Source organism: Molothrus aeneus, chromosome 9, assembly GCF_037042795.1.
Source record: "Molothrus aeneus isolate 106 chromosome 9, BPBGC_Maene_1.0, whole genome shotgun sequence".
Taxonomy (NCBI): domain Eukaryota; kingdom Metazoa; phylum Chordata; class Aves; order Passeriformes; family Icteridae; genus Molothrus; species Molothrus aeneus.
The window spans coordinates 11272989-11294258 of record NC_089654.1 but is presented as its reverse complement, the minus strand read 5'-3'; the positions used below and the strand labels follow the sequence as shown (position 1 = coordinate 11294258).

The 21270-nt window shown below is 52.8% G+C and overlaps 1 protein-coding gene across 1 annotated transcript in view; it reads left to right on the top strand.

The window, feature by feature from the left end:
• The window catches only part of SZT2 (SZT2 subunit of KICSTOR complex), a 55633-nt gene that overhangs the window by 19600 nt on the left and 14763 nt on the right, over positions 1-21270 (top strand). Inside the window, exons 17-56 of the mRNA XM_066555219.1 lie at positions 218-296; positions 602-699; positions 951-1119; positions 1612-1726; positions 2214-2327; positions 2824-3021; positions 3143-3255; positions 3765-3906; positions 4427-4585; positions 5234-5438; positions 5649-5761; positions 6220-6478; positions 7813-7978; positions 8063-8155; positions 8336-8417; positions 8561-8842; positions 9207-9345; positions 9584-9700; positions 9807-9870; positions 10231-10416; positions 10489-10821; positions 10946-11135; positions 11529-11603; positions 11778-11916; positions 12155-12272; positions 12513-12642; positions 12749-12901; positions 13018-13120; positions 13488-13605; positions 13828-13939; positions 14363-14481; positions 14966-15130; positions 15729-15813; positions 18065-18253; positions 18363-18560; positions 18903-19072; positions 19242-19408; positions 19823-19920; positions 20738-20870; positions 20981-21108. Of these exons, the coding sequence (XP_066411316.1) occupies positions 218-296; positions 602-699; positions 951-1119; positions 1612-1726; positions 2214-2327; positions 2824-3021; positions 3143-3255; positions 3765-3906; positions 4427-4585; positions 5234-5438; positions 5649-5761; positions 6220-6478; positions 7813-7978; positions 8063-8155; positions 8336-8417; positions 8561-8842; positions 9207-9345; positions 9584-9700; positions 9807-9870; positions 10231-10416; positions 10489-10821; positions 10946-11135; positions 11529-11603; positions 11778-11916; positions 12155-12272; positions 12513-12642; positions 12749-12901; positions 13018-13120; positions 13488-13605; positions 13828-13939; positions 14363-14481; positions 14966-15130; positions 15729-15813; positions 18065-18253; positions 18363-18560; positions 18903-19072; positions 19242-19408; positions 19823-19920; positions 20738-20870; positions 20981-21108 (5816 nt within the window). The remainder of the gene's footprint in view (positions 1-217; positions 297-601; positions 700-950; positions 1120-1611; positions 1727-2213; positions 2328-2823; positions 3022-3142; positions 3256-3764; positions 3907-4426; positions 4586-5233; positions 5439-5648; positions 5762-6219; positions 6479-7812; positions 7979-8062; positions 8156-8335; positions 8418-8560; positions 8843-9206; positions 9346-9583; positions 9701-9806; positions 9871-10230; positions 10417-10488; positions 10822-10945; positions 11136-11528; positions 11604-11777; positions 11917-12154; positions 12273-12512; positions 12643-12748; positions 12902-13017; positions 13121-13487; positions 13606-13827; positions 13940-14362; positions 14482-14965; positions 15131-15728; positions 15814-18064; positions 18254-18362; positions 18561-18902; positions 19073-19241; positions 19409-19822; positions 19921-20737; positions 20871-20980; positions 21109-21270) is intronic.

Here is a 21270-nt window from a genome sequence, read left to right as displayed (position 1 = left end):
GAAAACATGCAAAAGGCAAGAAGTGTCACTGTACCTGGTGTGTGCTGATCTTCACGCAGGCTGTTCTGGCAGTGTCATATCTCCCCCATTCTCTGTGTGCAGCTCCCTGTCTTGAGAAGGACAGTGTTTTGGGGTGAAGGGTACAGTCATTCTTGCATTTAAAGCTTGCAGTATGGGTGGAGAAGTCCTACAGGTCTGACTTCCTCTCTGTTGCAAGGGTTCGTCTGTCAGAGGGTTTCCACTTTGCATCCAGTGGGGATGGCATTATCAACATGGTGCTGGAGCTGCCCATGCAGGTGAGCCTGGCTGCTGTCCTCATTGCTGCTCCTGGGGTGGATTCACCTGTGGTAGATTTATCATCTGCTTCTAGCACACACCCTTGACACGTACAGGGAGAAAGTAAAGCCACTTGTGGGTTGGGCATTTTTCTGCCTTCATCTGCATTTAGAGAGCTGCTTTGTGGTAGGGGCGTGCTGTGCTGGAGGAGTTCTTGGGGTTGGGACAGGCTTCCTCTTTCCACCCCTGCTAGTGGGAGCTGTGTGATGGGGCTGTGCTGTGTAAGGGGGTACTGGCTAGGGCTCATGCAGTGTCTCCCCTCCAGATTGATGGCTCAAGTGAGAGCAGCAGTGACAGGGAGAAGCACACCTGTGTCGTCCAATACATCCTCTTCCCACCCCACTCTACCTCCACCAAGGACAGGTGAGGCTGCTCTTCTGCTCCCAGGGGGGGTTGGCAGTGGAGTCACAGCTCGAGACTTTTGCAGTCAGTGTGGAAAGGAGGGAGACCTCCACCATCTGGTACAGATAACCATTTGTCATTGATCACCAGGTTGCTGGGGCTTTGCCTGCCACTCTTGGTTCCTGTAGTTGGTCTCACAGCTCTGAGAGAAACTACAGTGGACTGCTGGCTCTGTGCCACCTCACAGGACTTTCCTTTTGACTTCCCTCCAGCTTTTCCACAGATGATGACAATGATACAGAAGTAGAAGCCATTGAAGTGGACACAGAACTGAACTTGGTCACTGAGTGCTGGGTAGAGCCACAGAGTGGCCATGTCCACAGTACTGCTGAGAACTGGAAGCACCTCCATGGCTTGCCCTACCAGAAAATACCTAAAGCGGTGAGTGCCTGAAAGGGGAGGGCCATGGGCTCTTTTGTGCAGGGAGAAGGGTTCAGTGTAAGTGCAGCACAAAACTGCAGGTAAATACTGAGGGCCAGAAGAGATGGGAATGCTGGTCACAGAAGAGTCTGAGATTTCTGAAAGAGGAACTGGCCACTGGCCATAAAAGGTTTCTTGATTGCAGTGCAGTGGATGCAATGCTGCTTTGGGATAGCTGGGAAAATACAAATTATTTTGTGGAAAGTCATTCCATTGGAGGAGGAGAGTAAGCTGGACCAGAGCAGGGACTGCAGGTAGTGCTACCAGCACTCCTCCTGAGCAAGGTGAAAACAGGCTAAGGGGCTGGTGGAGAAGGAGGGAGCAATGAGTGAGAATAGGGCAGCTCAAGGAACAGGATTATAGGTGTTCCTTCTCCTTGCTTTTAGATTCTTTTCTTCTGCATTTGTGGGTAATAATTCTGCTGCATAAACTAAGCCTTAACTCTTACTGCAGCTCTATCCCCGGGACCTTGCATGCATCACCACCATGCTGACCTTTGAGTACATCAGCCAACTGTGCCAGAACAAGGAGTGGGTCTGCCCTCCCTCGGACACCAAAGCTGCTGAAGGTGAGTCCACCATCTGTGCCCTAGCAAGCTTGATGGAGCAAAGAGGAAGCTAGGTTTTGAATGTCTCAGGACTCACAGAAGGTAGAGGAGGTATTTTGACAACTTTGTAGACTTTGATGGCTGTGGGTCACTTTTCTGCACTTATGCTAAGTTGGCAGAGAAATGGCTTCAGCCTGGGAAGGCCAAAAAAGCACTGAGGCTTTCTGCCTAGGCTGGAGAGGTGACAAGGTGACCTTGCTTGAGCAGGGGGGTTGGTCCAGGTGACCTTTCCAACATCAACCATTCTGTAATTGTGTGAGAGGAGCTGACTTCAGGAGCAGGTGGAAGATGAGCTCATCTCTTCAGTGTTAGGCCTGGTGTGCCTGGGCAAGTGGTTTTATAGAAGTCATAAAGGATATTAAGGAGGAGCTCCTCTGTTCTCAGTTTCAAGTCATACTTCCTAGAGCAGTTTGTGGAATGCTGGTGGTCCTGTTCATCTCTGTTGCAGATCCAGACATGGGGCCTGGTTTTCGAGTGCATGAGATCCCATTCCAGTTCAACCTCATGAAGCTCTTGCCCAGGTGCCAGCAGGTGGAAATGTTCTTTCTAATGCTAACAAAAGGTAGGTGCCCCTTCACCACCTGCCTCCCCTTGTCCTCCCTCCATGGCTATGGACAGCCTGCTCCACCTGCTTGTCTCCCTGGGCAGCAGCATGTGAGCACTGCCATGCTTCTTTTAGTAGCTCAGTGCTGTTCTTCCCAGCTCTGCAGCCCCAGGCTGTCCAGCTATATTGCTGCCTTTTCCTGGGATGGTAATTTGTAAGAGCTGCTTTTGAAATCATTAAACCTAGATAGTAGCTTTGTGGTGATGGCTCTTGTGTGTACCCCCAGCATCTCCACAACAGTTAGAGTAGCAGGGTGGGTGAGTGCAGGGTAACTAATGATGCCAAAACTCCAGGGCCTCCTCAACACTATCCAAGTCAGTCTTGCAGAGGTGCTGGGGAAATTCCTGGCTATGTGGAAGTGTTGTTTTGCAAAGGGCTGTCTCCTGGGATTGTGGGCAGGTGGTGGCTATGGAGATGCTGTCTCTGAAGCTGCCATGGTTCTGTTTTGAAGCAGAGAATGAGGAGGTGACTAAGGACTCTTCGTTTGTGCCCAATGAAATGCTACTAAACCTCTTCCATGGCTGCCTTCAGCATGACCTCAGTGACAGGGAGATCCCCATGGCCGATGCTGATCATGTGGCTTTCATGGAGCAGGTTCTGCAACGGGATCGTGATGGCCATCAACCCCCCTTCACCCTCCCTGTCATCAGAGGTAAGGACCAGGAGTGTGGCAGTAGTGACACCAGCAGCAGTGAGGTTTTTCAGGAGCCTTGCTTTCAAGTCTCATCCTCAGCTGGGGTGTCTCACATTGGTTTCTCTGTGCTCCATTTCAGAAGAAACCCTAAAAGCTTCTGGGACCCTGGAGCAGCAGGATGCTTCTGCATCCTATCATCTTGTTGGCAGCAATGGCACCAGGGATATGACTGGCTCCACAAGTACTCTGCAGGTACTGCTGTGCTGCTGTCCTTCTCCTGAGCCCCCTCAGAAACCAAGGCAGCAGCTGATAAAGAGCAGGAGAGTTAAAAGGGCTGAGAAAGGCTGAAAGGCAGCTGTTCTTGCCCACTTTTGGCAGCAGTTTAGGCTGTATCCTGGGGCTGAAGTCAAGCAGGAATCTAGAAGGTGTGTGGATAGTTGCATTCACTCTGGGCCAAGCCTGTTACAGCAGCACTGGTACTGTGCTGCAGGTTGTTCTGAAACCATGGGCACTCACTGCCTAGAGTCAGAATCGGCCCCAGCACAGCTGGCTAAGCATCTCCTGACTGTTGTGCTGTACTTCCTGCAGCCAGGCTGCTCCCAGAATGGTGACTGCTAGAGTCAGGCTGCTCTGAGAATCTGCAGAGGTGGCCAGGGTGGTTTCAGTGCTGTGCCAGCCAGCAGGCCTGGAAGAACTTGCTCTGTGTGCTTGCTACCTGCCTCATATGCCATGAGTTTATCCAACTTCTGCTCTTCCACCAGAGCCTTGGCAACACAGAGCTGCCTGAGGATGATGTGACACTGAGTGACACGCTGGGGCCCTTTCCCCCTCAGTGGCGATGTTATGCCAAGCTGGTCAACCCGCAGCATGTGTTCCTGACCTTCCTGCCAGCCACCTTCTCAGGTGAGGGGGTCTGTTGTGGGGAGCAAGAGGAGGCAGCAGTCCTACACACCTGCTCAGGGAAACAGAAAAGCCAGAATCAGCTCCTGTAGGTTGGAGAGAAAATTGAATAGCAGAGTTCATGCACAATCTTTTTGCATCACTTGGCCAGGAATGGAATAGTGCCAAGTGTTGAATGTCCTGCTTTTCTCTCAGCATGTGGTGCTGCCCACATAGGGTTTTCAGGTGGGGGATGTGGTGTTGAGTTGTTTGCTAGCTATAGCCATTTGGATTATTTTCCCAGTGGGGTTGTTAAGGAATGGATTAAGGAGATTGCTAATGGGATGGTCTGGGAGAGTCCCTGCTTCTGGGCATTGGCACTGGTCTGGCTTTCACTGAGCCACTGGTGAAGGCTACTAGGCTCAGGTGAAGCCGCTTCTACACACAAAAAGGTAGCAGGAAATCTGCTCTCTTGGGAATGTAGATTGAGAGGTTAAGCTGTTCTCACTGGACAAAGGATGATTTTTATTTCTTTTTCCTCCAGATGTACAGAAGCTGATGGCTTGTGGGTTGGACAAATCTCCAAAAGATGAGAGTCGATCTGGAGAAGATACCATGGGATCTGTCTGTGCAGAGCGAGTCAGAGCTGAAGAGGGGGATGCTGCAGTGCCATTGCCAACCCTCAGCATAACACCAGCTCATGGTACTGACAGCACCTTGTTAAAGTATCGTTATCCTTGCTATTCTTGAGCATACTGTTGAGCAGATAAAGCAGGAGGAGTAGCAGGCTGCTGCAGCCTGTCAGCTCCTGCCTGGCAGTAAGCAGAGTTGAGACAGGAGGCATAGTGATGTTCATGGGGGCATGAAGGAGTGTAATGCAAGTTGGGTGCCCATGGCCTAAGGTTGATTCCTTGTGGGCAAGAAGGTTGCAGGCAAGATAGAAGCTACTAGGAATGGCAGTAGTAGGCTGCACTGGAAAGTCAGTGACTCTCATTTCATGATCCAGACTGGCACTGTCAGCAGCACATTGTCTTAGGGAGAAGGGCACAGGTCTCGAGGTGTATGGGATTAGATTGCACAGCCCCTAGGGCAGATCAGACATGCTCACAGTGATGATGAAGGGTTGTGCTGCTGCAGGAGGTAGTGGTGGTGGTGATGAGCAGTCATGGCTGTAAAGGGGATCAAGGTGGCCAAAGCACAGAGCTGAGTGGTTGGGTGCTGGGTGAGGATGAGTGGTGAGAAGCTTGAAAAACCAGTATCTAACTGTGGTGCTTCTGTGGGAGCTGTGATGTCTCAGGCCAAGAACTAGGAACCATCAGAGGCCTTTATCTTAGAACTGTCACTTTTGCAGAAGTGAGCCAGGACCCTGGGGAGCAGAGTGGCCCCTCCCGGAGAGATGTGCACATCTCCTTCTGCCGGCAGAACTCGCAGTCTGAGCTGGCTGAGAGCCGCCGCTTCCGCTGCCCCATTTACATCTACAGCTGCTCCCTGGAGCTGCTGCGAGAGCAGCTCGTCAGCCCGCGGGCACAGCGCCCTCCTCGGGACATCTTTTTCAGGTAATGCCCACCATACTTGTACCTAGACAGAAAACAGAGGAGTTTCCTTGGCAAGGGGCTGGTTCTAGCCCTGTCTTCTTGGCTTGGCCTCTCTGCCTTATAGCAGCCACTGCCTGTGCATGCCCTAGGCTCTGCTTCACTGGCACCAGAGCCATTTACAGTTTAAAATGTGCTTCACTGGTGCTAAAGGCTGTGGTTCCTCTTTTCCAGGTCCCAGTCTCTGGAGCGTCCTCCAACTGCTGCCTGGCTAGACCACAAGCACAAGGAGTTGGTGACTTACTGCACTCTGCTGCAGGAGCACTCCCACCAGTGCTATGTGAAAGGTGAGCAGTAGCACAGTGGTACCTGTGATGGGGTTGGGCTTGGACCCTGGCTCTTCTTCTAAGAAAGCAATGTCTCACTCTCCTTTGATCTTACTCCAAGCAAAGGGAGGAGCTGTGGGACTGATGTACCACTGGGAGGGATTTAAGATGCTTCTGCATGCCTATGGGCCTTGCAGAGGCTGTTCTCAGAACTGTGGAGTGCTGTGAAGGAGCATCCCTTCTTTGATGCCTTCCTCTCACCTTCAGGGTGACAGATGCTGTGGGCACTCTGGTGTCACCCAAGCCAGGCTAACACATAGCATAGGTGCCCTGGCTGCCTCCTGTCTCCAGCACCAGCACTGACTCCAGCTCTCTGCTGGGACTTGGTGAAGATCCATCCATATGTGGCCACTGCCTGACTCCCACAGCCTCACATCCTTGGGCTGTGAGGGGTGCTCAAGCACTGTGTTTATCTCTAGGGCTGTTCAAGAGCCTTCAGCAGTCACACAGCATCAGCTCCCAGGACCTGCTTACTGCCATGGACTACTGTGAGGAGCTGCTCCAAGAGATTGACATCACCAACTTCCTGCTGACAGTGTGCAGCCACGTCCGCTCGTTCCGAGAGAGCCACCAGCATTTCCACACACACTCCAAGGCAGCCAGCTTCCAAGTGGGCAGCATGGAGCAGGAGGAGGAACAGAGCTCTAGGGAACGAGGTGTCTTGGTCTCTGAGTCAAGGTAGGGACCCACCTCAGTCTTCCTTCTCTTCTTAGAATCGTGCCAGGACAAATCTTTTTTCAAGCAACTTCTAGTGCCTGCTAGAAGGAATGCTGTAGGGCAGAGCCACACAGAGGAGCAGACACTTACAGTGAGATACCCACCTGGTATGGTGTCCACCAGGACCCTCTATTTTTTACAGTCTCTGATGACATCCATCCTTTCTCTGATAGTCTTGGCTCATTGCTGTCCCATCTGGCCTGAGCTGGAGGGCAGTTTGTCTGCAAGCCTGCAAGACTTGTTTCTGGAGAAATTATGCATCTCCTGCTGCTGTTTGACTCATTTGAGTTTGCTGTTGACTCTGGTGTAAATGACAGCTTTGTTATCCTTTTCTAATGAATAAAGTGTCTCTTATTAAAATTAAAACTCTTGGAAAAAAATGCACAAGGGAAACACCAAGGCAGAATTGAAATATGCTAAACTTCTGTCCTGTTCCTTAGGGTATTTATGAGGTTTCTGTCTCCTCTGAAGGCTTAAGGGAGAAAGAAATGCTGTGCCTTAGTGTCTGTCAAAGAAACAGACAGTTTCTTTATGTGAATTCACTAGCATTTGTTGGGGATATCCAGTGCTATGTCATCTTATACTGTGAATCATTGAGGTGAGACTGTGATTTTGAAGAATTTTCAGTGTTTAAAAAGTAAGGTGACTTCAAGTGCTACTTTCCCCCAAAAAAACGGTGGCAACATTTTTTGTTGTTGTTGTTTATAGGATATTATGAATCACCTATCTGAATGCAAGTTGCATAAACTTTTACTGAAGAATGTACAGCTTGCAACACGTTGCACCCAGATCTGCCACCTGTATCACTAATTTGAGTACCAGGGGAGTGCTTTGACCAGTCAACATCCTACTCCCCAGGTTGCTTTTCCTGAGTTTTAGGGACTAATTCTGTCATGGAACTGCTGAGTGAGCATGGGCCTGAGCTTTGCTGCCAAGACCCTGGGGTGCTGACATGGTGGTACTTGCTGTGAGGAGCCCTGGACTGGCTGCTGGTAGTTCAGGTTGCTGCAGGCCTGTCCCTGTAGTTAGTCTGTGTCTCTGTTTCCCAGGCAGGGTGTGTGTGTGGTGTACAGACATGGCAATATGATCAGCATGGTGAAACTACCTCAGGCCTGGCTTCAGACAGCAGCTGGGCACATGGGTGGCTGCTGGGCTGTGGAGTTGTGGGTGTTCAGATTGTGTTGACACACATGAGGTTTGGGGAGCTGGGAGGTGGGATACTGGCAGGATGGAGAACATATAAAACTTGTCTTGTTTCTCAATCTGCCTGTCTGACCTGTCCACAATCCTGTCAGTGCTGAAATGGAAGACTACAGTGAGCAGGACTCCCATAACATTGCCAGCCCCACAGAGGAGCCAAAGAGCAGTGTGGGCACCAGCTGCTGTTCGGAATTTCCCCTCTCACTGCTGGAAATTGGACAGCCCTGCCAGGCACACCCAGACTTGCATAAAATTATCCAGGTGAGGAATGTGCAAGCTTGACCTGGCTTCAACAGGAGTGTGTAGAGTAGGATGTCTGCTTCATACTTGGGATTTCTCTTCTAGGAAAAATTCCTGGAAATTGGAAGTTTACATTTCAAGCCAGTGCCATCAAATCCTCACTATTTCTTCTATTGCCCACCATCAGCCAAGAAAGAGGTAGGTATGCGGCTGTCCTGGAGGTACCTGGTCCTTGTGGAGTAGCTTTTCTTGGTGTCAAATATGGATTTGAGGCTGGCAGGCCCATGGGTGGACTTAGTCCCTGGAGCTCCCATCAGCAACCTGATGATGTATTGCCTGACATGATTCTAGTATGTGCCCTTTCTTTCTCCATCTCAGGAAGAGGCATCTCGGGATCAGACAGACAGGAAAGGCAGCGAGGACATGGAGGGATCAGAGGCAGAAATGGCAGCTGAAGAAGGTAAAATTTTTCCAAGACAGGTTTGCTCTGCCTTGGAAAAGAAAACGTCTGTCCATGTGGTGATGCCTTTCAGAGCTAGGTGTGTCTGGTCGGGTCTCTGGAGGTGTGGACCTGGTTTGCTGACAGGGAACCTGTACCAACAGGAGCAGTGTCTGGATGCTGCATTGCCACAGAGAGTGACCCAGAGCTGGAGGTGGAGTACCGTGAGAAGCTGGAGCATGAGTTCCCAGACACAGATTCCCTCTCAGACTCCAACACAGTGAACCAGGATGATGACTCCTTCAGCGTGCTGGGAGGGGACTCGCTCAATGAGCAGGAGTTCCTGGAGCAGGAGATGCCCCCGCTCTTTGTGCACCTGACCTGCTCAGTGAAGCTGCGTAGCCAGCACAGCTCCATGCCTGTGCAGTCCCTGCCAACCTGTCTAGGTAAGAACAAGTCTTGCTGGGGGGTTAAATGGCAATAGGGCTTCTGTCAGGTCCCTGCTGGGTGAGCAGCTCCTGGAACAAACACACTGTGTGTTAAACAGCAATCTCCCTAGACCAGCCTTCACTGTAAACCCCCAGGGTTTGCCATCATCAGACAAGGGCTTTTTCACCAGGTCTCCCACTTGCTGTGGGATTGGTCATGGAAGGTTGAAAGGATCATGGAAGATGATGGTGGCCTTCTTGAGCCTGTCCAGGTGTGTGTGACAGCCACCTCTTGCAGTCTCTGTACTTGCCACCAGGCTGGGTATGTGTGCAAGCAGAGATGTTGGTTGCTTGAGTCCCTTGGTTTATGATCTCTCCTCAGGGGAAGTTCTGGGCTGCCTGGAAAGCTGCCAGGGCTTGAACACCATTGACTTGGGGGATCTCTGTGTGACCCTGGACATCTTTGTGTTGACACTGCCCCTGGAGATAGAAGTTGTGAACACAGACATCCTTCACAACAGGTAGGTGGAAAGAGGCCCAGTCACCCACGCTCTGCCTGCCCTAGCCAGACAGTCATTCTTGGCTCATCTCCATGTACTGAGACTTACGATTCTTCTTCTCACAAAGCCTGTCACAGCCTTAAGAAAACTCAAATATTTCCTAGATAGGCTCACATTCCCTAGAGATCCCTTTTCGCTCTCTGTGTCTTGTTTATCCTCTCTGGCTCCAACTCTCAGGCTGCTCTCTCTCCTGTGACAGATGCACCTCTGAGAGCAGCGTGTCCTTCACGCGCTCTCCAGGGCAGCCATCCTCTTTCCGCTCAGATGAGGACATCATGCACAACCTGGAACGGCTCCCATCCACTGGAGATGAGAGGTAGGGCACTGCACAGCCCCTCACTGCTTCCTTTTACTGCCTGGAAGCTGCTCTGTGGTAGCTGAATGAGTGAGAAGGACTGGTTGATTCTTTGTCTCTCTCCTAGGCACCCTGCCCTTTCCAACCTCCCTGGAGTGCACAGGCAGGCTATTGAAGCCACCATGAATGAGGTAAGCCAGATTTGCCTTCCTGCTTCCAGCTGGAGCACTCAACTCCTCTTCTACACTTCCTAGCCTGCTCCAAGCTGCAACCTGTCAGCTGAACTGACTGTTAGGCTTCCTGGTGTCACATAAGATGTTATCCTTGTAGTTCCCAAAACTGTGGGATTACCCAGAGAAAATTCTTGCTTGCAGTTGGGGTGGGCCAGGCAGAGCTGTGTTCTAAAGGCCTTTTCTTAGCTACATTCAGGAGATGAGGGATGTGGCTGATGAGAGAGGCTACCTTCATCCTATTGGGGCTTGGGTGAGAGCTGGGGGAGGCTTGCAAACTCAGGTGACCTGGATGTTGCTCTGTGTCCTTGCTCTGCTCAGATTCGCTGGCTCCTGGACGATGAGATTGTGTCAGCGCTGCGTCACTCGCAGGTCATCAGCACTTCCATCCTGCACAGGGTGGCCACCCACATCTATAACTCCAAGGGCAGGCCCAGCTGCCACAGCGAGGTGGTGCTGCTCCAGTTTGTCTTTGGGCCTGAGCACTCTCTGGAGAAGTTCAAGGAGGTAAAGAGAAAGCCCTGGGGCAGCACCATGCTTTGCTTGCTAGCAGGATGCTTATTCTTCTCTGTGTTGCAGGAGTTCAGGAGAATGGCTCTGCCAGGCTACATGCTGAACGCAGAAGGCAACGACTACCACTACATCTCCATCAGCCGCCTGCACTCCAGGAGGACTGCTCCAGAGCCTTCAGGGACACCCTGCTTGCAGCAGCCAGCTGCAGGGGGCACCAGGACAGGTGGTGGCCAGGAAGGGACCAGTGAAACAGAAGCAGAAGGCTCTGAGCTGTCACACCACACAAGCTGTGTCCTCCCAGAAGAAGGCCAGGGTCTCTGGGAGTGGCCAGAGAGTGAGACACGCATTGTGCCTGACACAGGGAACCCTGCAGGTGGAGGCAGCCACACACTGAATGAGGTGAGAAGCTCTGAACAATCTGTTGGTGAGAAGCTGTGGGACACTGATGACAAGGAAGGATGATGGGATTTTTTTTTTCAGTGCCTGTTTTTCTCATCATTTTTGTGACTTTGGCTTTATGCAGGCTCCAGGAGATATGCTGAGACTTGATCAAAACAGAGCACCAGGCCAGGACTCCATGGAAGAGGCAGTTCCAGAGACAACCATACAGTCATTTCCATCATCATCATCTGAAAAGGGAAACAGTGAGAAATCACCACTGGTGACACCATCTGCAGCAAGCCTGTCTGAGTCTGTAACACAGGGCAGGGAAGGTAGGAGCTGCAGTGTGGGCAGGATGTACCTCAACATCAGAAACTTTAAAGGGAAGAGGCTAGTTCTGGCTGTGACATAGATAATATAACTATTACTCCTATTCCTGTCCCTAAATACCTGGATTAGTACCAGGACTTTGGTCTCTTCCTTGCCAGGGTGCTGGCAGTTCAGTGCTTAACAGTACCCAAGATGCTGTGCTGCTGCCCTGATATCCCTGATGACATGCAGTTCCTGGTGACTTCAGAGTGGCTGTGAGAGCCCCATTCCCCAGCACTGCCTCCCCGTGGCCAGCACAGCCTGGCTGTCCTGTGGCATGATGTTTCTGCAGCGGATGGGGCATGTGATGGGGCCTAGCAAGTACTTTCATGGTCAAACCCCTCTTCTCCCTGCAGGCTCCAGCAGGCAGCGTCCCAGCCGTGTGCAGAGCCTCGTGTCGAGCCAGGGCAGCATGGACTCCGACCATCTGGGTGAGTCTGCCAGGGCAGGGGGCTGACAGCGTGTGGTGGCACTGACAGTGACACACAGGGGGGTCAGTGTGCCTGGGCTGGGGTGAGCCCTGAGGGCAGGGTTTGTGAGTGACTGTCCTGCCCAGGGAGGAGGTGTTTTGCCAGGCCTAGGGCTGAAGTGAGGCTGCATTGCAGGTTATGATGGGGGAAGCAGTGACTCGGAGTATGAGGAGGCGTTAATGAGTGACCAGGAACCCAGGTGCCCCCTTATGCCGGATTTCTGGCTCATCATAAAAATCCATCAGGACCGAGTGGAGGTCTACTACCACACACGGTAAGGAGGCTCCCCTGTCTGACCACTGCCTCTCTGCACTGTGACCTTGTTGCCACTCACTCATCTCTGGATACAATCTCCTCCCTGCCTACTGTGGATGGGAAGTTGCAGGACTAGATTGGTGCTCTATAAGGGGAAAACTGCCATCCTTTCCCACTGTGTTCCTGCTCCCAGTACCCAGTGATGGGCACTGTCCAGGTGCCCTGCTGACCCCATTCTCCCTTTATTCATAAAGCAGCCTGAGTGTGGAGAAGGCAGAATCAGCAGAGACAGAAGAGGAGCAGCCAGGGGAGTGCCAGAGTCTCAACCAGGTGGTGGTGAAGAAGATCAGTGAAATCTGCAGGGTTGTCAATCAGGTAACAAATCTTAAGAGGGCACTAACAGAGCTGCCAGTGTTTAGATGGCTTAAATCAGAAGGGACCTCTGGAGGTTGTTGAGTCAGGGCTCAGCTCAGAGGGCCTGGGGAGCCAGTTCAGCTGGTGGAGTCCCAGCTTGGGGGGGTCACAGGAAAAGGGACTCAGTCTGTCCCTAAGCACTTCTTGTTGTCTTCTGTGGCTGTGCAAGCAACAGTACCAATCTTTCCTCATCCTTTGCAGCGCTTACTGCTGCAGGACCTGCATGACAGCCACATATGCAACTCATTACTTGTGGCAGAAAGTGAGGAGGACATCTGGAAGAGTGAAACACCCTATACTTCATACAGGCAGCGTGTGATGCCTACGGATGGTATGGATATTCCTTTAGCCACGCCTCAGCTGTAGTGCTACAGAGATGCCTAAGAAGATGTTAACTTCCATGCTGTGGCCCCAGCTGTGTCCTATGCTCTTTACAGATTACTCTGTAGAGGAGAGCTACCAGCCCCGGGACTACCTGGCTGCCACCATGCAGTTCATGCCAGGGCACTTTGCTTGTGGGGTGGTGTGGAGCACACTCATCCACGTGCATTCACGCCTCAAGATGGGCCCCAACATGGGCGTCTCACGAGGTACGTACAGCCCAGGTTCCTCTCTCCCGTGCGACGTGTCAGGAGTCCAGCTGCTGGCTGGACTGGCACTCCAGGGAAGGGTATGTGGGATAGCTAATGTCCCACATTGCCCACAGCTATCCAGGCACTTCGCTCCGTGCTCAACGCCTTCTCTGTGGTGAACAGGAAGAATATGTTTGTCTACCAGGAACGTGCCACTAAATCTGTTTTCTACCTCCGGTAAGAAGCCAGTGTGACTTGTTGGCCTTGCTATGTGTGTTACACAGACTGAGAGCTCCTTGGGACAGAAAGTGTCTGCCCAGCCTCAGGGACCATGTTGTGACCCAAGCAGCAAATATCTGATTTCTGATGAGTCAGTCACATCAAGCAAGACCCATCCTGTTCTCCCTGTGCTAAGCCTTTACATAGGAGGAAAAATGGATGGCTTTTTTGAGGGGGCCAGAGAGCAATTTCTCCACAAACTCCATATTCTAAGGACTAGTCCCCACAAAGTACACAGGGGAGAGCAAGGAAGATGTGGATCTTCTGTGGATGTACAATACTGTCATCCTTGGGCATGAAGGCTGACATATCTTTCTGTATTCAGGCTGACTGAAACCACCCACAGTGGGAAGGTGTGGGAAGCAGAGAGCAGCCTTAGTGCATCTTCTCGCTCACTGGCACTGACACGCAGCCAGGAGCCCATTTACACTGAGGATCTCATGGTGAGTCTGCTGCTCTCTGTGAGTGGATGTGGGTGCTCATGGTCACAGGAATGGGGGCAGCTCAGTAGTCCCAGCAACCTGGATTTTATGTGGGGTAAAACTTACACTGGAGATGTGTGGGAGTGGGGCAGCAGTGGGTGGCATCTGCCTGACAGCCTGGGACAATGATGGATCTAGAATTCATGTGAAACTACTTCCACATGGCTGCTTTTGTTTCTCCAGGGTTCTCGTTCCTCTCTGGACACTGCCTCATGCCGTAGTGTGGACTCTGCCCGCCCTGTGGGACAGATAGACAGACACATCCAGCTGATGGTCCATGGTGTTGCCCCAGCAGGTATGTGTTAGAGCACCTGGCAGCAGAACTGTGCTGATGTAAAGTAGAGGAACAAAGCTCTGCTCCCTGCCTTCTTGCTTGAGGAGAGGAATCTCACTCCTGAGCAAATAGCTTTTCCTTAGCCCAGAGCTGCTCTCTGTTCTGTGTGGGTGAAAATATAAGGAAAGGATCCATAACCCACAATGAAACCTCCTGCAGACCCTGTGCAGGAGTGCATTTGTCTTTGCCTACTGCACCAGCAGTCTTCTGTGATCATAAACCCATAGAAAAATACATCTGAAGAAACTGATGGTGGGGAAAGTCATGTTCCCATTAGGAAGTGAGTGTGAGGATGGTACATCTTGAACAGGGAGGGAGAGGTGGCTGTAGTCATTCTTACTGGATGGGGTGAAAAAGCTGCTGTTACCTTTGCTCCCCTGTCAGGGCCTGAGATCACAGATGAGCTGGTGAAGGTGCTGCGCAGACGCCTGGATGAGGCCACCCTGGACATCATCACTGTCATGCTGGTGCGGAACTGCAAGCTGACCCCAGCAGATGTGGAGGTACCTCACTGGCTAATCTGCTCTCTTTATCCCAGGGCACTGTCCTACATTTTCATCTGTCTCAGCTGCTACTGCCCCAGGGGCGCCCGGGGCAGTTTGCTACATCCTGTTCCCTGCTCCCGTGCTTGCTCAGGCTATCATTGAGGGAAATACTGAGGGATATACTGTGTGGGTGCCAGGGTATCTGGGGGATTCCCTCTGCTGGGTTTGTAGCATGGCAGGACTGTGCCCTCTTTCCCACACCTTGGAATGAATGTCTGCCTGTATCTTGGGGCTGTCCTGGGCAGGGCCAGGAGTTGGACTTTGATGATCCTTGTGGTCCCATCTAATTCAGGATATTCTATGATCTGTCTCAGGACACTGTCTAGGGTTCTGCCCCCCACACTTCTCCCTTTGCAGAGCCAACTGACACCATTTTTATCAGTATTAGAGCCCCAGGGCAGGCTGCTAGTCCCAGCTGGGTTTTAAAGGCTCCTGTGTGCAGTTTATCCAGCCCCCCGGGACGCCGCCCACCGAGGTCCTGCAGTTCTCGCTGCCGCCCTCGGCCGTGCCCTGGCTGCACGCCGTGGCCCATTACCTGCGCCAGAACCTGCTCATCTTCCTGCACACCCCCAAGTACACCGACAGCAACGTGGAGCACCACTTCAAGGTGAGCAGGGCTGGGGCTGGGACAGGAGTCTGCCCAGCTTCAGCTGCTGCTGGGGGCATTCGTTTGGGCAGCTCAGACACCATGTTGCCAGCTCTGCCATGGAGGGTTGGGGAGAAACTGACACCAACTCCTGAGGCCTGGGGGAGTTTTACAGGACTGAGCACATCCTGATGAGCCCAGACAGGCCATGCTGTCATGACAGGCAGTCACTGTGCAAAAAGCAGCAACTACAAAACTCATGCCCACAGTCATCTCCCAGGAGCATGGGAGAAGACCCCCTTTCAAAGCTGAACTTGGCTCCTTGCATGGCTCCGTCAGATCTAAGGACTGAAACATCAGGATTAATAAAAATTTGGGAGCTGCTACCCACTCCTTAGCAGGGCCATAGTAAAGACAGATAGGTAGTACCATATTACTCTGTATGAACTGTAAGATGTTCCTTCACCCCAGCAGTTGTGAAGGCTGTGTTGGCAAGTGTTTTGAGTAGATCTGGATTTGATTCTATGGGTTGGGGAATGAGCTCTGCATATACACAAGCCTCTTTCCAGTTAAGGTAAGTTCTCTAATCTTTGTCAGTATTCTTCCTTGTTCTCTTTAGCACTACTTCAACCACAATGGGAGCATCCCTGACCAGGATCTCTATTTGTACAACAAGCCAGGTGGCCAGGGCACTGGTGGAAAAGGTATTGTGCTCACTTCTTCTGAAACAGGGTATGGGGCTGTGTGTTGGGGAGGTGTTTCCATGCTGGAGAGCTATGTCTGACTGAGGAAGGTCAGTGCTGGGGGAGTGTGTTCCTCCATGGCTGCAGGGTGGGTAAGGTGTGTGCCTGAGGGACTGCACACCTCTGCATGTGTGGCAGAGCAAACTAAGGCCTCCCACAAAGCAGCTTGCTAAGCTTGACCTGTTGCTGCAGGAAGCAGCTCTAGACACAGTGAGACCTCAGTGTGGGGCACAGAGGCTCCATAGGGCAGGGGGTGGGAGCAGTTGTGGCAGAAGCCTTGCTGCAGAGGGAAATCTGGGTGTGTGTGGGCAATGTCCTTGTTTTTTCTCTAGACTGCTGGAGAGGGGATTGGATAGGGCTCACCCTGCAGCAGGTTGTCACATCATGTTTTGTCCAGGCCGTGTGGTCTGTCACCTGGCCGTTGTGTGACTTGTGCCCCTTGTGCACTGTTTGAATGTTCTTCTGTTATGTAGGTACCATGTCGGACCTTGTGCAGCACCTCTTTCCACTCTCTCACTTCCAAGGTAGCACCCCTGGCTCCAAGTGTTACTCCATCTCCTTTTCCCATGCAGCTCTCTGGTCCCAGCTGTTCTTGTTTTCCTTGTGTTGTGGCTTCAGCTCTGACTCCTCTGTGTGTTTGTGTGTGTATGTCTATAGCTGAGCCCTGTTTCTTGCTGGCTGGATAAAGGAGCAAACAGAACCTGTTGCCTTGAGGTGGCAGCTCAGTGATTCCCAGCTTGCAAGCAGTGAACACCAAAGTCCTGCATCTTTTTTCCCACAGGTCCAAACAGGCATCTCTTCCCTGAGGAAAATGGGAGTCCTGGTGTTTCAAATGTCATTGATGCTCCAGGGTGTAGCATCATCACTCTCCCAGTGGCTGTGTCCTGGTGTGGGGTGTTCCCTTGCTTACCAAAGGGCTGGAGTGATCAGGTGCTATTAGATGTGTGCTTTGTAATTCAGTGAGCCGGGGTCAGAGGGGCTCAGAGACCCCCACAGATGGGAGATAACAGTTCTCCAGCACCCCACCTCCAGTGCACCAGGCAGTAAGACCCTTGGCAGCTCTTGCTGATGTACCTGACTGAAGCAGAGCAGAGATACAAAAATGGATGTAATAGGGAAATGTGCCAGAGGCTGAAGAGGCTGAGTGTGGGAATTTATCCAGGAGAAGAAAAGGGGAATGGTCTATAATTGCCACATGATCATTCAGCCATTTGGGTGGGCCTAGGGGCAACTGCCAAACCAGACTGTTGAGGAGTTTGTGCCCTTTACTGCTTAAAGAAAGAAAGTCTGGTTGGTAGAGCTCATATTCACTGTCATGTGGGGCAGATTTCCTGCTCTGTATTGGCACCCATGTCCTGGAGAGCTGCTCTGCTGCAGCAAGAGGCTCTGTGGGGGTTGCTCATAGGTGTAGTTTCCTTTCCTCAGTGTGGATGCACATGAGCTGCCCTCTGATTTGAACCTCTCTCCTTTGTGAGCATCTCTCTCCATCCCAGTGCACTCTCCCTTGTGTCTGCTATGCCTTGGAGGAAAGGTTGCTGCAGAGCTTGTGCTTCACAGGGAATGATGGACACTAGGTGGTTGTGCTGCTGAGCCAACAGGCAGGGGCTGAACTTTGCAGTGACTCCAGGCTAGTCCTGGGTGTGAGCCTGCCTTGTCCCCAGTCCTACCTGGCTGGAGTGCATGGGGAAGGCACTTGATCCTGTTCAGGTGTACAGTGAGGAGGGGGCTGTGAGTGTAATCTGCAACAAGGTGTCCTGTCTGCAGGGACTATACATCCTTCACAGCCTGGAGGGGGCTGCTGAAGAGTATCTGGGCCCTGTACTCTGTCCCTTAAGAGGACAGGAATGGTGAGCCCCATCCTGGATCAATCTGCATAAAGGCTCTCCTGGTGCAAATGGAGATACTTTCCTCTTGCATGTGGTGCTGGACAACCCAGGAAGCTCCTGCAGGGCAAGGTGAAATCTGCTGTGACTCTACAGGAGAGAGATTCTTGGAATGATGGGGACACCCTGTGCCAAACATGCTTCTTACCGTGGCTCCCCACAGGCACAGCTAGCCTCTGCTGCCCTGGCTGCCTCCCCTCCTGTGGGCCCTGCCTGTGACACTCAACTCAAGTGGTGACATGATGGTGCCAGCTGGCAAGGTGCAGGCAGGCATGTGGGGCTGTACTTGGTGGGTGTTGATGGAGGCTGTTTCGGGTTCTGCCCCGCAGGAATCGCGTGCATTGCGCTGACGTTCGTGGATGAGCATGGCAGCCCCACCTTGCTGCCCCACGGGGAGAGGCCTGACCCTCTGAAGCTGCCTTCCCCCTCTCCCATCGTGGGCCTGCTGCAGGACAGTGACTTTGAAAGCCTCACAGCCGTCAGCAGGCACCACCCAGGGGCTGAACCCCCGCCTTCAGGTGGGGAGCTGGCCAGCAGCTGCCATTGCCCACAGCCCCCACGTGCCCTGGGGCACCTCGGGGGCTGGGAAGGCATGGCTGAAGAGCCAGAACTCCCCTTTCCCCACAGAGCCTTGCGTGCGGGTGCGCCTGGATATCTGGGAGAAGGGCAACATCAGCCTGCTGCAGCTGTCGGAGAAGCTGCGCGGGGCCCTGCGCCACGCGCTCTGCGACGCCGTCATGGAGTTCCTCGTGCTGCCGGCCCCTCTGTGTGTGGAAGCTGCCTGCCCCCTCAGTGCTGCAGACCTGGAGGACCTGAGCTCTGCAGGTGAGACCCTGGCCAGGAGGAGGCCCCACCTTGGGCCTTTGCCCAGCCTTGCTCCTCCTGCCTGGCCTGCAGGAGCTTGGCTGTGCTGGGGGAATCTGGTTGGGTGGGCAAGGAGGGAGGAAGCTGCTCTCCTGTGTGGTGTCTTGGGGAAGAAGCATCATAGACATTGGTGTTGGAGAGATATTTAAGGTCTGTCTGTTCCCCAGGACTGAATCCACTTTGCTGGATGTTACTGATGGCTCTTTTCCTTCTCTCCAGCCAGGCTCTGGCCAGACACAATGGGGTACCCAGCAGCTTTGCAGGGGGAGGCTCTGCAGAGTTTGATTTGCTTTGTCTCCCCAGGAGGCCTAAGGAGGACCATGTCAGAGACCAAGGGCCTGGCCCTGGCCAGTGGGGGGCCTGGCAGAAGCTGTCCTCCACCCCTGCACTTCACCTCTGCACCTTCACCAAGCTCTGGAGAGCCAGTGACACCCACAAACAAGCTGGGACGCCGCAGCTTCTGGGACATGCTGGTAACATTGCTGAAGGAACAGGGCCTATAACATCCTCATAGTGTCAGAGGAATGGACAGTAGGGATCTGGCTGGGAATGGGAAGCCAGGCTTGCAACAGGGACTTTGAGATCAGGGCACTGACTGGGCTGTGTATGTGCACAACATTAACTTATCCCTTCCTCCCCTAGAGCAAGACAGAGTCCTCAGAGCTGGGCAGCCCCAAGACTACTGATGACATTGTGCTGGAGAGGCCAGAGGAGGCTCGCACGAGACGGCGGCACAAGACAGAGAATGTCAAACAGCACCTGAGCCAGGATCGGGCCACGGCCACAGCTGAGCTGGAACAGGCACAGAGGCAAGCACAGCCTGCAGGCTGGACAGCCAGGATGCTGTTCCCCCAGTCTGTTGTACATTGCTCTGCATCCTGATGGCCTCTGGACCACATTCCTTTTCCTTGTAGTTTCTCCCTTACACTGCAGTTTAGGAAAGCTGCTTTCCACACACAAAGCCTTATCCCTTACTGCTGGAGTGTTGCTGGGAGCACAGCTGTTTCTCCCTGCCAGAGATCCCTTCTCTGCACTGTGGGGCCCTGTGCAACACCTGACACTCATGGCTACTGACCAAGAGTGACCCAGCTCAAGGATTGTGTCAACCCAAAAAGGAGGCTCCCAGGGCTCTGCTCTGGAGCTGTGAGGTTACTGTTGCACTTTTCTGCCTTCACTACAGATGGCTGATGTAGTGTAACTGTGCATCCCTTCCCTCTCCTCAGGCGCCGAGCCTGCCAGTTGGAAGAAGGAGATGTAGGTACCATGCACCCACTCTTCAATCAAACCTGCCAGCAGTGGATGGCATTCATGAACCACCTGGGTATGTGTTTCAGCTCCTCCACATGGGCTGGGAGTGGGCCTTTCTACCCAGAGCTCTCAGGACAAGTCCTCTTCCAGTGGCATCCATCTTCATTCCTTGCTGGTCCTAGTTACACACCCTGTCTCTCCCCAAACCTCCCCAGAGTCACATTGGTCTCAGGGCCAGCATCAGCATTAGAAAGCTGTTGCAGGAGGCCTGGCATGTGCCTGTGCATCAGAACAAGCATTCTAAAGCCTGGGTTATGTCTGCCATGCTCCAAGTCTGGGGCTTGCTGAACTTGCCTGCAGCTGCTTTGGAGAGACCTGGACTCCAGCAACCAGCTGTGGTAGTGCTTGAGCTCCCAGGTGTAGCAGGGATGGAGGATCTGAGCCTCTGCAACATGCTCTGGGACTGTGAAGTTTCATGGGAGACCCTCTTGCAGGCAGGGAGGGAGATGATTGCAGGGATTTGGGGTTGTATGGCTGCCGTGTTGCTACTTTCTGGTTACCTTTCACTTTGGTGTTTGTACATCCTCTCACACTCCTGCTGGCAAAGTACGGCTCTCCTCTTCCTCTGATGTGGAGTAAGTCAGGGAACAAGTAATAAGTGGGGCAATAAAGTGCTGTGCTCAGAGCATACAGGGTGTTTGGTCCAGGTCCCACTTTGGGCCAGAACCTGAAACCAGGGGTTAGTTCAGGCTTCATCTTCTCGTCCATGTAATGTTCTTGTTCTCCAGCTCTGCCTGCCTCAGGCCCTTTGCCCTCTCCACTGCTCATGTGGGCAGGATGTGGCTCTGGGGCAGCTTGGCACCTTGTCCTACAGTACATCTTCCATGCAGGGTGCCCGTCAGTGCAGCAGTGCTCCTTGGAGATGGTTTCTCGTTTCCTCCTGTCCTCCATCCTAGTGGAAGTGGTGAACCTGGTCACTGCCCTGGCAAGTGACACCTCTGTCAAAGTGTTTGAGCAGATCTGGTGAGTTATGCAATTCACAGGTGGCTGTTTAGCACCAGCAGGTGTTGATCAGCTGTACTTTTACTGCCACAGCTCTACTTGGCAGCCACCTCTGGGGCTTTTCTTTGCAGCTACCATCGGGGCACTGCCTTCCTGCCCTATAAGTCTGGTCAGAATACCAGCCCTTGCCCTGGAGTCATCAGACACTTCATCCTGCTGGGACGCAACTTCCAGCAGTGGCGTTGCAGCACAGAACAGGGTGAGTGCCTGGCTGTGGTCCCTAGGACTGTGCTGGGGTCTTTTGGGGGGGGATATCAACGAACAGGGGTCCCCTCCTTACTGGGACAGGCTGCTTGTGCCCAGAGATGGGCACTGGGTTGGCTGGTTTTGCCCTCTGAGACCGTACTCTTGAATGTGCTTG